Consider the following 15,475-nt stretch of genomic DNA (forward strand, 5'->3'; position numbering starts at 1 on the left):
CACTAATTCGGCGTTACACTTCTTTGGCCACAAACGAGAGCAAACACGGGGTAAAGATCAGTTCAGAATGGGAGCCACTTCGCGCTGCCATACCGCGAAATGGCCAAACCACAAGACAAAGCTTCGGCCTTCGGAACGCTCGGAGCCGGTCGTATCCTCCTGTCCATACGACCGCAGCGCCACCGCGTACATCCGGGACCTTTCCGTGTCGGCGCCTGATCCCACTACTCCTTTCTAGTATGCGCCGCCTTTTCCACCGCTTGGTGGCGGGTATGTCGACGAGTCATATCTAGTTTCCATACTTCATAAACTGCATTTGTTTCTTTTCTGATCTAAAACACTGAGCAAAAAAAAGAAAAATTACTTCTATAAATAATTGAAACGGTTTGCGCAGCTTATATTTTGCATTTAGACTAAAAAGAAGCTTTTAGCGGCTCTGACCAGTAGTAAGCCCAGGACCAAAGACGTCACATTTTGCTCGCTTTTGGTACTGCGGGTCGCCCTCGTTGGTGGAGGAGGTTTCCGCGTCGTCCGGTTATAATGTGACGCACTGATATCTAGTTACTTTCTCCGTGCCCGCTGGCTTGCCTGAACCCCAAGAGACATGGAAACCGCAAAAAAGGTAGACACTTAAATATGATTGCAGGGCCTCTTTAAGAAGTCAGTGTTTGTTTGTCTGCTCTAAAGGCTAATGACTTTTAACGTGAAGCATTCTTTGACTAGGTGTTTGGCATTTCATACAGCCCAAAAGTGAAGCCTGAATAAAAGCGTGGCCGCGAGGCTCGACACTGATTGGTTGATGGGTGGGAGAGGAGGGGTGAGGTACTCGACACTGATTGGTTACTGGGGAGGTCATGTGACGAGGGGTGGAGTGAGGAAGAGAGGTAGGCGAGGAGGCGAGAAGGAATGTGTTAAGAGGGTTCTGGAAGATAACCAGGTTTATAATTTCAAGTGTACACATGCCATGCATTAAATTAGCTAATGAAGAGCTCTTGGAATGTAGGCGTCTGGCTGAAGAGGCTAGACGTGCTGCTAAACAATGATATTTATGATGCTAGAACGTTTCACGTATGCAACACAATTGCCTAGCAAGGCACAAGCAGATCTTCCGCTTTTAAACGACCCGGAAAAATTGGCGCCTGCACATAGAAGGTTCAAACTTTCACCGAAAGCGCACAGAGTAGGTCAGTTTTACCATGTGAAAGTTCAAGGCTTAGTTCTCTTTCTCTAAAAAATTAAAGCAACAAACTTGCGAAGTTCAAGTTGCACGCGTTCGCAGACAGAGTATAGTGATGCCATGCGGAGTGCAAGTTCGTCTGCTTCTTTTGCAGTGGTTGTGGTGATGTCAGAATGCAGAGCCCTGATTGAAGAATAGTGGGTAGACCTCAAAGCAAGCTGCCTAGAGGTCTAACCACTATCTTTCAATCAGAGCCAATTAGAGCTTGGTGTCCTGAAATCACCACAACCCTTGCAAAAGAAGCAGACGAACTTGCACTCTGCATAAATTTGTGGCACCATCTCCCAAAAGGCACAGCAAGTAGACGCTGCAATCTGTTGTCCGCTCGCTGCACCTATTGGGAGATGGCGCCACAAGTGAATCTTCCACAAGCAGAAGATTGCCTGTGCCACCCTGTACATTAAGTTATAATGTGAGTTGGAAGACTGCAAAATTCTGCAGATTAAAATCCCAGCGTGAGAGACTGCTCTGGACACTGCATGCACTGTGCATTGTGCAGAGGGTGCCATTAATCTCTTTAGCTGAATTTTCAGTGACCCATACTATCCGTCAGTTGAGCGTCTGTGTTTTCATATAAATTTATGAAAATAAAAGGCACAAGATGTGTGGTCTTCAGAAGGTTTTGTTTGTGCGAGAGCACATGCACAAGGTGCATAAAATCTAAGAAGAAAAAAATGCAGATTGTGGATTGGGTGCAGATACATCTGTTGTATCCACATCCCATAACAAATAACTGTATGCACTGGGTTCTGGGTATATGCTCTCAGGTGCATTCAGCTGTGGCACTAGCGACAGCATTGTCAGCCTATACTCGGTGTACTTCTTTCTTGTACTTCTATTTCTTTTGAAATTTATTTTTTTTACTGTTAAATTTTGGTTATCTCTGGTTTCTCCCAATTGCTTTTTTTTTTTTTTGCTAAGTGCCATACGTCATCATGTGACGTGGCCACAGTGGTCATGTGACCTGCTAAATCCACCAAATTTAGAAGATTTAACTGGCTTGGTAGATCTCATACTTCAGTGGCCAATGCAATAGTGTCACTGTCACAGCAGAGCTCCCTCATTGGTGTCACCTCATTGGTTGGCGTAAGCGATCTTGTGACAAAAGCAACAACCAATGCTGTTCTTGTCGGAAGTCATGGTATGAGTCTCGGTACATAAACAATAACACTGAAATATTATTGACCTAAAACATATTCTACATGTGGCGATTTTGTCAGGTACAATAAAAGTGCTGCCATAATTTTTAAATTTTTTTTTATTAATTTACTGTTTAGGGCAGTCAGAGGTTGAATCAGGGTATTATGCAGCTTAGATATTATTTTCATTGTGTTGTGCATTTCATTTGCCTGGCTAAGCAATGCACTGGAGACACTTTTATTAATTGATTCTTATTTTTTCTGGAAGAAATATCTGTCTTTTGCGTGCAGTCTGCATGAAACTATTAGGTATGTGGCATCACATTTGAGCAAGTCGGTATTGATTTTGAAACAGATTTGCTCATTCTTTTCAGGTCTTTTTTCACAAGTTCATTTATGAGCGCTTCTACGAAGACAAACTGCAGCACTTCGTTGACTTGTGCTCTGTCAGCAATGTAAGTTGAAGGGGGGAAATCTTGGTCCGCCACATTGCTTATATACTTTGTCCTTCCCCCACAGATCAGTGTGTTCATATTTGTACAGCCAAAGTTTGGATATTATATCCATGGTAGGTCGGCTCAAGGCCAAGCAGATGTCTCCATGAGAGAAATGCACGAACTGCTGCGTAGGGAAGAGGTACACCTCCATTTGTTGCTTCATTGGTATGGTTTTTCTTATGGTGTGCAAATAATGGTAGCTGGATTTGAATAGACCAATTTCACCAAGTGTTCAGCACATGTTTTAGTTCAAGGGAGGCAGGTGGCAGTTCTCGAGACGACTCGTGCTGTGTCATGCTCTAAATGTGCAGTGCTTCGGCGAGGTTGTCCCACGTGCAAAAAGACTAAAGTTTCCTCGATGCATTGAGCCAGCGGTGCGTAACGAAACTGGCTGGTGATACTGGTCTATTACACTCTGACATTTCTGGCTTTCAGAGTTCAAAGGTGATGTGGTCTACTTTTCTCACTGTTGAGGCTACAAGTTGTGCAGGGCTGTGCAATTCACACCCCTATTCACATATACCCATAGTCATTCCAACTTGCCTTTCTAGTGCAAGCTTCATCCCATTTATTACATTGCAAAAAATGGACTCTGAGAAACCATTTTATGTTTCAAACAATATTCGGTTTTTGGCACTGAGGGGAGAAAAGTCTGGAAGCATTAAAGGGCAACTCCGCTTCATTTTTGATATTTATAAAACTATGTAGCCCTCTTCAGTATGATATAGGAAGACCCCATGTCAAATATTACGATCTAATTCCGTTTATATATTTAATAAACTGGCCAGCAAACCTTCAAGCGAGCCAAGTCGCCGAAATCTGCCAACTCTAGCGTGCGGCGCGAGGCGCTATCATCAGCGCAGTCAACGCCACGGAGTTGGAGCAGCCGACATTGAGCCACTACGTCAGAGGCATGACTACGTCATTCTCACGTTTTGCTTGCTTTTACTTCTCGGAGCGAAATGGAACGATGACGTCATGAGTTTCTCCTCCCGGTGTTGGCTGACCGGGCGTCCACGTGATCACCGTAACACGGATGCGCTCGTTTGCGCTGCCCTGTGCGCTTATCGGTCTGTTTCTCCGCTCCCCTTCTCCTCTTTCGTCTTCTTCCCTTCCCCCTCTCCCCAGGGCCATCACCGTCCACGCCATGCGAAGCGACCTGCCCGCCTGCCCGCGTCGCGTGTCCTGTTTCTCGCTCCCTCCCGAACGTCACAACACCACGTGGTTCGACGTGACGTGGCCATGACTCTGACGACCCGAGACCAATGTTGCCTGACGCAACCGAAGTTTCGGTTTCGGTATCAGCTGATGTTTAAATTAGGATTACACAAATAATATTCCACATTTCGTGAATCCGAAGACGTAGAGTTGTTTAGTAGTGCTTTGTGAATTTGAATCGCATGTAAGCCTAAATTTTTCGGAATTGAGCGGAGTTGCCCTTTAATGCACATTTTTCTTTAAGGTGTTACATCTTAGAGCACGGCTAGCACTGGTTTGGGTTTTTTCGTAGGTTTGCATTATCTAGTTCTGACACTCTCGTATAGTACTATGTACTACACTAGACTTCGTTGGCTGTAACATTTGGATGATGACCGCTTTGTGCTGCCAGCGCCGCATAGCAAGTCCTCCTTGAAACACAATGGATGCTCGATGTGGAAGAAAGCTTTTTTTCAGATTGGCATCACAATTTTGGCTCTTGTGCTGCGCTTCCGGAAGCAACTGCTATGTGGTGCTGGAAGTATGAAGCAAGCATCAATCTCATTTTTCAGCCGGTCAAATCCAGTACAGTAGCAATAGTGAATGCTCTCCTATGGAAAAATTCTTGGTACAGCTACATGTATAAAAAAAAAAGAGGCTCACAAAAGTCGGTCAGCTTTGGTGAATCGATTAATACCTATTTTAATCATATATTTAAACCTTTTTAGATGCAAACCATAAATGAATGCTCTGGACTTCCTTACTTATACAGCCATCTGGGGTTGGTAGAAGTCTTATTAGTCTTGTGAACACTGCTGGAAGCTTGGTTCAGGGATGACCAACACGAAATGTTCAAGCTATCAATAAACTTAGCCCAGTCAAAACAGGAAAGCAAACCCCTCCACTTTCTTCACCATGCTTTGCTCTTTGCACAACTGGGCTACGGTGAGCAGACTCACAAATCAACCTTGCTTTCAAATTGGTGGCGGCATCAGCAGGGAAGCTACATAGTAAATAGAGCATGTTTTATAGGTTTGATTATGTCTCGTCGACCTTCTTCTTTCCCACATATCCAACAAAAGCCTCATTCCAGAGGTGTCATGGCCTGTCGTTTGCAAATAACATGTTGCCCTCAGTTTTCCATGGGAATAATTCAGCAAGAGCGCCTGAGACAGGCATGAGTTTGCACTCCCAGTTTATAGTGGGAAAAGGGAGTCCTGCTGGAATTCCAAAGCCTTTCTATAGCCTTTATTAGCTTAGTTCCTGAACAGCCTATGTGATGGATGCTGAAACAAAATGAACCAGTAGAATATTACATGGATAAATTTTGTACCTTTGTCGGTGTATTGCCATTACACATAAATGAAGCCCATTTTCTTTTTATTACATTTTTCAGGAAGACCTGTGTGGCCATAGAGGCCTCTTGCCAGATACCGAGCAGCAAACTTTCCAGATGGCATTGCCAGCCAGCGTTTATGAGCAATACTGTCGCATGCGGAGACCACTTACTATGGTAAGGAATAAGCAATTAAGCTTACTTGCTTGCATGCACGGGAAGTCGGAACATTCCTTTAAATTTACCAGTCAGGACTTGCATTTTCTGAACTAGGGAATCTCTCACTTAAAGGGACACTGACAGGGTATTTATGCTCGCATAGATTTTTATTTGTACATGGCACACGAGACCCTAACTACGCAGAACACAATTTGCAGCTCGAAATTTGTTTTCTTTCCACCCGAAAACCGCCGATCGAGAATTGGACGGTTTGAGTCACGCTCACGCTCTTCTCCGTGGTCACGTGCCATTTTCTATGGTTTAAACAACCACCAAATATAATCAAAGTCGTGGGTCATCGAAGGCACACACTTAATATTAAAAATAGACCAATTTTTTTGTGGCTTCTAAAGAGGTGCAAATACGTTGATTGAAAGAAAAACAGTTGCTCAGTCACGTGACTCCCAGCAACATTTTCTTTTTCTATATTTCTTCTTCCTCCCCAGTCCAGTTTCGGTTTCGAGCAGTTGCGTTGTTTTACTTTATTAAGAATATATGTGACACTGTCACAAAATATTGATGGGCTAGTCTTCTGACAATCGCCTGGCAAAAAATTAAAATTGTATTGAGGGGGGGGGGGGGAGGGTGTGTCAGTGTCCCTTTAGACTATTTGAATATAGTTGTATACGAAATGTGTTGAACTATGCAGATTACTGGCAGTAGTGCTGTATTTAACATTTATATAATTTTTTTAATGACGTTGAACTTTAGAAACATAACTTCATCTTATAAGCAGGTTGCTTCATTTTCAGACTACTATTTTTGAGCAAATTTGGAGGGTGTCATTCAGAATATATTTTTTTGCTAAAATTCAGTGTTATTTGGAGCTTTATTCATCGTTCACAAAATTTTTAGTTTTTCAGATGCTCGGTAAAGAAGTTTTCTCATAGCCAATAGATTGAGAGATCAGCCTTTCATTATATAAATTATTTGTAAAAAAAAACAAAAAACGAATCAAGTGTGCAGGCGAGCTTGTTCAATACTGAGATGGTGACCCAGGAGCGGGGGCAAAATTTGATGGACAACAGGATGATTTGGCCTAATGAAACTTCAGCTATGTTTAGATCCTTTGCGTTGTCAGTCCCGTTTGTCCCCTGCCCCTGGGTTACAATGTAAAAAAAAACAAAAAACAGCAACAACAAAAAACACACAGCTAATGAAAAAGACTTATCTGTCTCCAGACAAGCTTTCTTCGTATGGATGTGCCAATTGGAATTTTAGTACTGAGCAATGTGGAGGATACCTTTTCCATTTGGCACGCTATAGCTTGTACGTGGCAAAACGTATAGACAATATTGTTGTTTCTGCCAGTCATTTCAAAATTTATATACTCTTTTTTGGCCTGATTTCGAGGTAGCTTTTGATTTCTGCACATCATGCAGAGGTCTTGAAAAGTTTGACTGAATCTCTGGCAGTGTCGTCAGCGTACACGACAAATAATCCCCATAAAGGGGGAGGCAGGAGAAAGACGAATGAACATCTAGGAAAAAGATGTGCCCAGGAGGAAGGTTCTAAGTGAAGTGGCAGGGATAGCGATACCTGTTTCACTCTTATCATAGGAAAGTTACTTCCTTTTTTTCTGATAGGAGGTCAAAAGACATTCTTTTGTTACTTTTACAAAGAACAGTCGTAACAAATAAAAATTTCATAAGTTGTCCTGGGAGTCAAGAAAAAATATTTGGGTACTGGTTAGGTTTTCACCACTGACAGTCACGAAATTCTGAGCTTTTCGGATAAATTCAAATCTTCAATATTCTTACCGGTGAGTGTTTTTCGGCTTCATCTGACTTATTCAAAAACGCTATAAAGCTATAAATAAAAAAAACCTTGAATGATTAATTAAATGACACTGTTTTTTTGTTTCTTTTCTAGTACACTCAAGCACCAGATAGAATCCAGATAGGTAGGAGCATACACTTTTCTTATCTGTATATAGTACTAGTATACATTGAGAGCATCTGGCATAATTTTCACATTTGCCGTGAAATCCTGAGCAAGCACCCACTCAAAATATGGAGATAATTAATTTATGTAAAACTGGGGGATGGGCACTCCTTAGGTCAACAATATGTAAAGTTATGCCCTTTTTGTAATTTCTGAATGTTGCAAAATTGAGGGGTGGGCGCTTGTTGTGCAATGGGTCGATGCTTGGTATTTTACGGTATCATATTTTAGTGAATTTCGAAATAGAAACAGCCACACACACTGATTAATAGTGTTTGTTACTCTTAAGCTGATCCTTTCCTCAGAGAAGTGCCACTTGAACTCGATTCATTCAGGTTTTAAATTCTCTCCCTTACTTGAATAATGAGAGAAAAAATATTTATTAGATGTCGTTGATTACGGGCTTTTTGGCGCAAAGCTACTATGGCCATACTGCGCCAAATATTTATTAGAAAGGCAAAGAGTTTAACCGAAATGTATGCTGACAGAATCAGTCTGAATGTTCAGACTTGTAACTCTCGAGAGGATGATTGGATCATTAAATATTTAGATGATAGAGATACAGTTTATGCTTTCGTTTTGGGTTAACGGCTAAAAAGCCAAATATTATTCCTCTGTCGTAAAGGGATACTGAGCCGAAATTTCGAGCTCGCAAAACAAGGCTGGACGGATAGGAACGAGGCTACAAAACCCCGAAACATCACTCATACGCCGATATCTCTAACGGACCGCCATATTTTTAGAAAAGAAGTGCGCGATTGAACACTGCTGACGAGGCCGACGAGACAACAAATCACATCGCAATTCTCATTCCCTCTCCTCCTCGCTACGTCCCGTCGAGTTGGTGAACCGAAGCGAGGAGGAGAAAAGCGAGGCCGAGGAAAGCGAGGCCGCTTCCCCTCGTTCTCAAATTTTCCAGGAGGACAATGACGTCGTAGCCCTCGCTTGATCGCGCCCTTCTTTCCCGAAAGTATGGCCGTCCATTCGAGATGCCGATGTACGAGTTGTGGCTTGGAGTTTGTAGCGTCCCATTCGGCACTTCTGCATTCTTATTTTTCAAAATCCGAATTTAGGTTCAGTATCCCCTTAAGCAGAATATTTGAGGTGGCACTTTGCATTATGATTGTATTAAATGAGGTGAATTGTGCATGACTATTACTGGCTTTCTGGTTTTATGGCCTTGGTTTAGATTTTTTTTTATTCATGTAAGATTCTATTTTTAAAAAATATGTGCTGTTTCAGAAAGATCAAAGTGCATTTGAGAGCACTGTGACCGGACCAATTTTCAACATTGTCTTTTTTTTTTGTCAGCGGATGGACATCTTTCCAGGGCCAATATTGATACTGTTGTCAACACATATAACATTGTCACCAAGTTTTTATCTGCCTTTCTCGATCACGTAAGCAGGAAATTTGCTCAAATCGATGCCATTCTGATATACCTTTGTGCTGACTCAGTTCGGTTTATTCATATTGCCATTTCTTTCGTAAATATTTTTAGTAAGGTAACACCAGGACAGCCAGGATGTGGTATTTATATCAAAACTGTTGAGAAGGTATAGCTTTCTTTTTCACAAATGAGTTTTGCTCACTTGAAATACACATGGGATTTTCCTGCAACAGAAGTGGAAAGTGGGCAAATTTATAATGTGAACCTGCCCTATAAAGGCTCGTTCACACTCTTACAACCGAGTACGACCGAGAGAGACGAGACTTGCTGAAACCTCTTAAAATTTCTTAGGATGAGGGAACACACGGGCAGTCTGGTGCCATCTATGCGGTGACCCTGGAACTGCGTTTCACAAGAGCGAAGGTTTTGCGAGATTTCCGAGGTCAATTGCGCTAACACCTATAAGAAAGGCTCGTTTATAACATTGACAAAATTTTTTTGAGCCAAGGAAGAAAGGATAATGCGCTAGAGAAATAGAAAATATGCCGTACCGCTAAGTTTACTCTGCTACCCAATAGATGGCACCAGTATGTCCTCTCGTACGAGATATTAAGAGGTTCCAAGGCACTAAGTTTTAAGGGGTCACAAGAGTGTGAACGGGCCTCTCACGAAGCCCTTCACTTTTTCCAGTTGATTTAGAGCGAACGCTGTAAAGGAGTTGAGTGTAGAGAAGGTATGGCTCTGTTGTCTAGTCTCCCCACATTATGGGTGATTCAGAAGCATACAACACAACAGTTTGAGATGCTCTGTCACGGCAAAACAGGATTCATTTCGTGCAGACGCCTTTTGTCAAGCGAAGCACGCAGTCTTTACCGTTCAGTAACTATGTGGTTCATCGGGGGTGAAGTTTTTTTGTTTTTGTTTTTAGCGGCATTAATATAAATGAAGAGTTCAAAGCAAGGGGAAGTGCATGAAATGACACAAAAAGAGGAGTACAAGCGTACTTACCGTTTGCATTTGCCACAAACTACACCCTCCCCACGTAACACCGTTCGGGAACAAATGTATTTCTATAAGTATCCGTCTTTTTATTCCAGAGTACTTTTTCGCCATTTTTGCAGAAGTATCTCGGGATATCCCGTTGCATAAAATACAAATGTATCTCAGTATCTCTATTTTGAGTCTTAAAATCCCGTTGCATAAAATACAAATGTATCTCAGTATCTCTATTTTGAGTCTTAAAATACATGAATCTCAGTATTTGTATTCCCAAATACTTTTTGGAGTATCTCCACCCAGCCCTGCAATCAACCAATCATGTGTTCTGTAGTGTCCCCAAACACCTGGTAGGCCTTAGGAGGGGTGCATATATACGTGAGGCAATTAAAAAATATGACTAGCAAGGAAACGTAATAGTACACTTTTCTTGAACTTTTCAAAATGAGTGAAGAAGTCCACGTCAGAGTTATTAAGCGTGTCGTGAATGAGCTGCATGTGTGTCTATGGAAAACTATATTCTAATCAGGGGTTCTCAATGCTCTATGCTTTTTGTAAACTCTCAGTTTTGCCAGTCACATCTATAGATTTGATTTGTTTGAATGACTACTTTGGGCCCTGACCTCATGTGAAAACAAGAATTAAAATTATACCGCCCTGCCAACGTGCTGGCATTTTTAATGGAACAAGAGAACAAGTACACTATCGTTCCCGTTGCTTGATTCACTCAAGAATTAACCAAACTCACTGTGTCCCTAAGAAACAATCGGTTAAATTGACAGTTCTTGCTTTTCTGACTGTTTTTATTACAACGCCCTGAACAAATATACTTGTTTTTTAATGGGGATATATATATATATATTTTTAAGTAAAAAATCCCGAGTTTGTAGCTTCATCTTTGGCATTTGCTCCCGCTGATCGGGAGTTTGCACAACCGAGATGCATCCTTCAATAAATAGCTCGCGCTTGCAGCCAAATAGCGGAATTTTTGTACATTACAAAAAGATCGGAAGCAAAAAATTAAGCGAGACAAAGGGCAAATGAACACAGATAAGTATAAACTATGTGAATATGTTAAAAGGGCAGGGATCCTTATCAAGCGAAAATGAACCGACGAGATCAGATCACCCGTAGCATGCGGGCTGCCCGTAGCCTGCAGGCCACGACTCTCCGAGATGCAGCCTGCGGGCTGTGTCTTGGAGAGTCTCATCCCGCAGGCTGCGACTCTCCGAGATGTTTCACCAATAACTGTAAATAATTAAAAAAAAAAAAAAAGATGCTTCAAATGAAGAAATGATTTCTTTGGAATAGCATTGTCAACTGTGGCAGGCGTCAGAGTATGAATGAAATGTGATAACTAGAAATCGAGTCACCTAAAATCTACTGTCTACCTTATAAAATATTTTCCTTATCTGTCACATTTCAGTTGGAGACCTGTTGCCTGTCCTCCAAATATGCTATAGCAATTTTTAGAAGTCAGAAAAATTAAATTCTTTTCCGTGCCGTCTTGTGGCATAGTTAGGCTGCCTGGAGTCCCCCGTTCTGAAGTTGAGGGGAAAAAAAAAAGCCTATAGCTGAGCGCCTGAGGAGACATCAGAGCATGGTGTGCCTTTTTACAGTTTAAATTTACCAGAGAAGAGAATAGCATGGAGTACAGTTTAGTTGTCCAAGTTCTAACACCAGCTGGGAGATAGTACTTGTACGACTGGCAAAAAGCTCTAAATGGATTGTGGCAGGCAAGGAGCATATTTCAAAAGTTCATGAGCGACTTTGGGTCACTAACTTGGTATTTATCACCTTACATAACCTGACATTCGCCATGGTCAATATTGTTATCCCAAAAGAATCACTTCATTTCAAGTGCCTTCTTTTTTTTAATTACTATTCTCATTCATGGGTGAAACACCCTGTATATTGTATTTACATTTTTGTCAGCTCTGCATCGTTGGCCTCATGTGAGCAGACATCATTAAAGGGGGGGGTGCAACGATTTTAAGATTAAAAGAATTTGTATCTCGTCATTTTTACATTATTTATCGTGTCCCGGAGGATAGAGAAAACATCTCCTTCATTAAAAAACGTTGCGATTCCGCTACATAATCGCAAAGCAAAAGTCTAGCTTTCTCCCCCACCTGTAGCCGCAAGTGGCAGCCGAAGGAACTATGGCGAGATTACCTGACCTTGCTCGACTCTAAACTGCAGCATAACGCCCACTAATCTCAACAGATAGAGGGAGAGGAAGCGTCCTCCGAGAGAAAACGCGGGGAACCTACACGGCAGCTCGAATTACGTCACTAGAAGCGCGACCAGGTGTGACCCTGAAGACGGAGTGAGTTGAGAGGTGCCAGAAATGCCAATATTTATCCTTTTTTTTTTTACACAACAACGAGGACACGCAGGCGAAATCGGAGTTCTGTTCTGTTCTTTACCTTACAAGTAGTCAGAGGGCGACTTCCACAACTTTTTGACCGAAGTCCGGAAATGGTTGCACCCCCCCCTTTAACTGTTTTACTTTTTCTCATTTTGATCTGTGTGCTTTTACAGTCCCTGAAGGATATTGACTACACTGTAAAAGATCGAACACTTTTTGAGAAGTTGCTTGACATTGAGTTCAGTGACGTTGTAGACCGTGGCTTTTTTTACAATGGTAAGAAAAAAAAACTTTGGATGCATCAGTTTTCATTTTATCAAGATTGATTTTCTTATGACCTGCTTTTTATATAATTTCAGATAATGGACACTCCTTTGATGCTGTCATCTACCATGGGCACGAGCTTACGCTTGTTATTTTCGACATGCTCATGTTTTGTGTGATTGACTTTGCATCTTCTGACTTTGTCATCTCTGCAGTCTTCACCTACATCATTGACAAGGTTTGCTAATTTATCTATAAAAAGTATTTAAAAAAAATTGAAGTGAAACAATTTAAACTGCAATAGTAGACTTGAGGCAAAGATTTTGCTTTTTTCTTTAGTTTTCTTCTATGTGGCAAGGTGGAGACTTGTGTAGTTGTGTAGTGAAAATTCCGCCGTCATCTTCCAGGAAGAAATTCGTTTCCTTCTCTCCATTCTCTTGCATTCTTCTCTCTTCCTCCCCACAGGAGTGGGTCTCTAAGCTGCTACTTGCAGCAAGAGGATGGTTCCCTCTTTCTTATACAGAAAGGAGGAATTGAGGCAGTTTTTTTGTTTTTTTTTCTGGCTGCTTATTGGCCTTTAAGGTGGCATAAGAAGTACTAAAATATTCTTAACTTTTCAGATGTTAGAAGGATTTCGAAGATTGCTGAGCAGGAGAAACCTGGTCAAGAAGGCTCTTGTGGACGAAAGGTTCTTGTGGTGAAACCTAGAAGGAACTCATGATCAAGGTCTCTCATCTAACTGGCATCTTCAATGCTTCATTCTCCTGCTGTCACAGTATTTATTTTATGCTAGGGGGGATTTTCTAAAGGAATGTAGGACTTGAATTTGATCTCCCACTACATTTAGTGAACCGCTGTAGAACCTCATCTTTTATTTTTAAAGCATAAAATGCTTTTTAACGGAACCCCCTAGTCCCAAAATATTGTTTGTCTGTCTGGATGTCTGTCCGTTCATTCGTGCATTTTTTTAATAAATTTAGTGGGGAAATTTATGTCACGTGACCTATACAGCAATTCACTTTCTTTGCTAAATGTAGCGGAGAAATTGATGTCCCATGATGCACCAATCCCCTCTCTCCATCGTTTCTGTCCCCTTCTCTCTCCCCCCCTCCCCCGGGTGTCCTCCACATCTGACATCTTTCCTCTTGCTCCCCCTCCTTCCCCCCCTCTTCCCATCCTCCTAGGATACCCTCTCCCTTCCCCACCCCACCTTGGTCATGGGACGCAACAAATTCAGTTCCAACACTAAATTTAGTGGGGAAATTTATGCCACAAGACACACCAATTCCCTCTCCCCATTCCTCTATGTTCCCCTCTCCCAATCACTCTTCAGCCTCTTACAGTGCCCCCACCCTCTTTTGCTCCCCTTTTGCCATCAACCCCCTCCTGCAGTGCCTTTCCTTCCCCCTCCCTGATCATGTGACAACCCTACAGTATCCTCCTTCCCCCTCCCTGGCTTCATTCCTGGAACAAGTAACTGTTTAATTACTTCCAAACAATTGAAACAGTCACTCTTAAAAACTCCATATCATGCGTTATAGAACTTTGCCATTTCATGCATTATTAAACATTGCCAATTCTTTTTTTTTTTTACTGTACGCAAATAAATTATTTGCAAACTGGTTTGTGGGTAGATTATTTCTTCTCACAGGGTAGATACAGTGGCGTCACGAAGGGGCTGCGGGGGGGGGGGGGGGGGGGGGGGGGGGGGGGGTGCGGACAGACACTGCCGACAGAGCAGCGCGGCGCGAGTCACGTGGTACTCGGGGTTCCAGGAGGCGGACCGCCCTATGGGAGAATACAGGGAGATCGACTCAACACGGCTGATTAAAAGATAAATGCCAAGTTCACACTTTTCGAAACTAGTCTGTCGTGAAGTTGGTAAAGCACTAAACACTTTATTAGCGTTTTTATAATATCGGATGCGTGTGAAAATTTTGAAAAGGCAATTTCCAAAAATCGTCTGCGTTTGAAGCAGACGATTTTTGTATGCAGCGGAGATGGACTTCCTGGGGGTTGAACTAAGTGGCGATGCAGGCGAGTTGGCCGGAGCGGGTCACCTGGGTTGGCCGGAGCGGGTCACGTGGACGGTGCGACGTCTCCGTGACGTCGCCGCGTCGTCTGCTGCGTAATGCCGCTCAAGCATGGCACGCCCTTACATGGCATGCAACATAGCGCAAATTATTCTAAAATGTTTCTTTATTATGTCAAAAACTATTGACGTTCCGTACATCCCCACAATATTGAAGAAACAGCGATTTTCTCACCTTCCCCATGCATTTCTGATGGGAGTTGGAACCCCCGGGCGTTCGCCGCTAGTCGCCGAAAGAGGGCGTTCTAGATTGCGCTACTCTGCTCCGACTCCCTCGTTACTGCTTTACGTTTTCCCCTGTCTCACTTTCATTGTTCATAAGTTTATACATTTTATGACATCACATTACAAAAAAAAGCTCGCTCTAAAAATAAAATGATTACCTTTTAGAGCGCAGCTCTTAGGTGCCCGTTTCCGGCTTGAGCGGCGTCGCCGTCGCCGTCGGCGTAACCTTGCGTTGCATTATGGGACGTTTCCCATAATGGCGTTACACGTGACGTCACGTCACGAGGGTCTCGCATCAAGAGGGTCACGCGTGACCCACGCGTGACTTCGCGAAGGTCACGACCTTCACGAGGCCTTCATGAGTGACGTCACGAGGGAGGGGAGCAAGGGAGAAGAATGAGAGGAGGAGGGGGAGAGGGAGGAGGAGGGGCCTACCACCCTCTCTGCACCGAGCTCTAATTTGCTCTCTAATTAGCATTTGCGCTCTAATTTGGCATTACAGGGAAAATAAATGTATTTTATTTTATTTTCGAAACAAACCAAACAGTTAAATTATAAGCATTTGCCA

General features: G+C 42.6%; 1 protein-coding gene across 3 annotated transcripts in view; it reads left to right on the forward strand.

The window, feature by feature from the left end:
* The window catches only part of LOC8029061 (meckelin), a 40,109-nt gene extending 25,896 nt beyond the window's left edge, over window positions 1-14,213 (forward strand). For 2 of the 3 annotated variants that reach the window (XM_029972522.4, XM_040207012.3), the window contains 8 exons: window positions 2,751-2,831; window positions 2,896-3,012; window positions 5,467-5,583; window positions 7,498-7,528; window positions 8,881-8,969; window positions 12,500-12,602; window positions 12,686-12,828; window positions 13,211-14,213. In XM_029972522.4, coding sequence (XP_029828382.2) covers window positions 2,751-2,831; window positions 2,896-3,012; window positions 5,467-5,583; window positions 7,498-7,528; window positions 8,881-8,969; window positions 12,500-12,602; window positions 12,686-12,828; window positions 13,211-13,291 — 762 coding nt within the window. In that variant the 3' untranslated portion in view covers window positions 13,292-14,213. Of the gene's footprint in view, window positions 1-2,750; window positions 2,832-2,895; window positions 3,013-5,466; window positions 5,584-7,497; window positions 7,529-8,811; window positions 8,970-12,499; window positions 12,603-12,685; window positions 12,829-13,210 lie in introns of those variants that run through there. The other variant, XM_040207013.3, reaches the window with a different exon arrangement.
* Window positions 14,214-15,475: the final 1,262 nt, after the last annotated feature.

The sequence above is a fragment of the Ixodes scapularis genome, unplaced genomic scaffold (genome assembly GCF_016920785.2).
Source record: "Ixodes scapularis isolate PalLabHiFi unplaced genomic scaffold, ASM1692078v2 PGA_scaffold9__187_contigs__length_104089568, whole genome shotgun sequence".
Taxonomy (NCBI): domain Eukaryota; kingdom Metazoa; phylum Arthropoda; class Arachnida; order Ixodida; family Ixodidae; genus Ixodes; species Ixodes scapularis.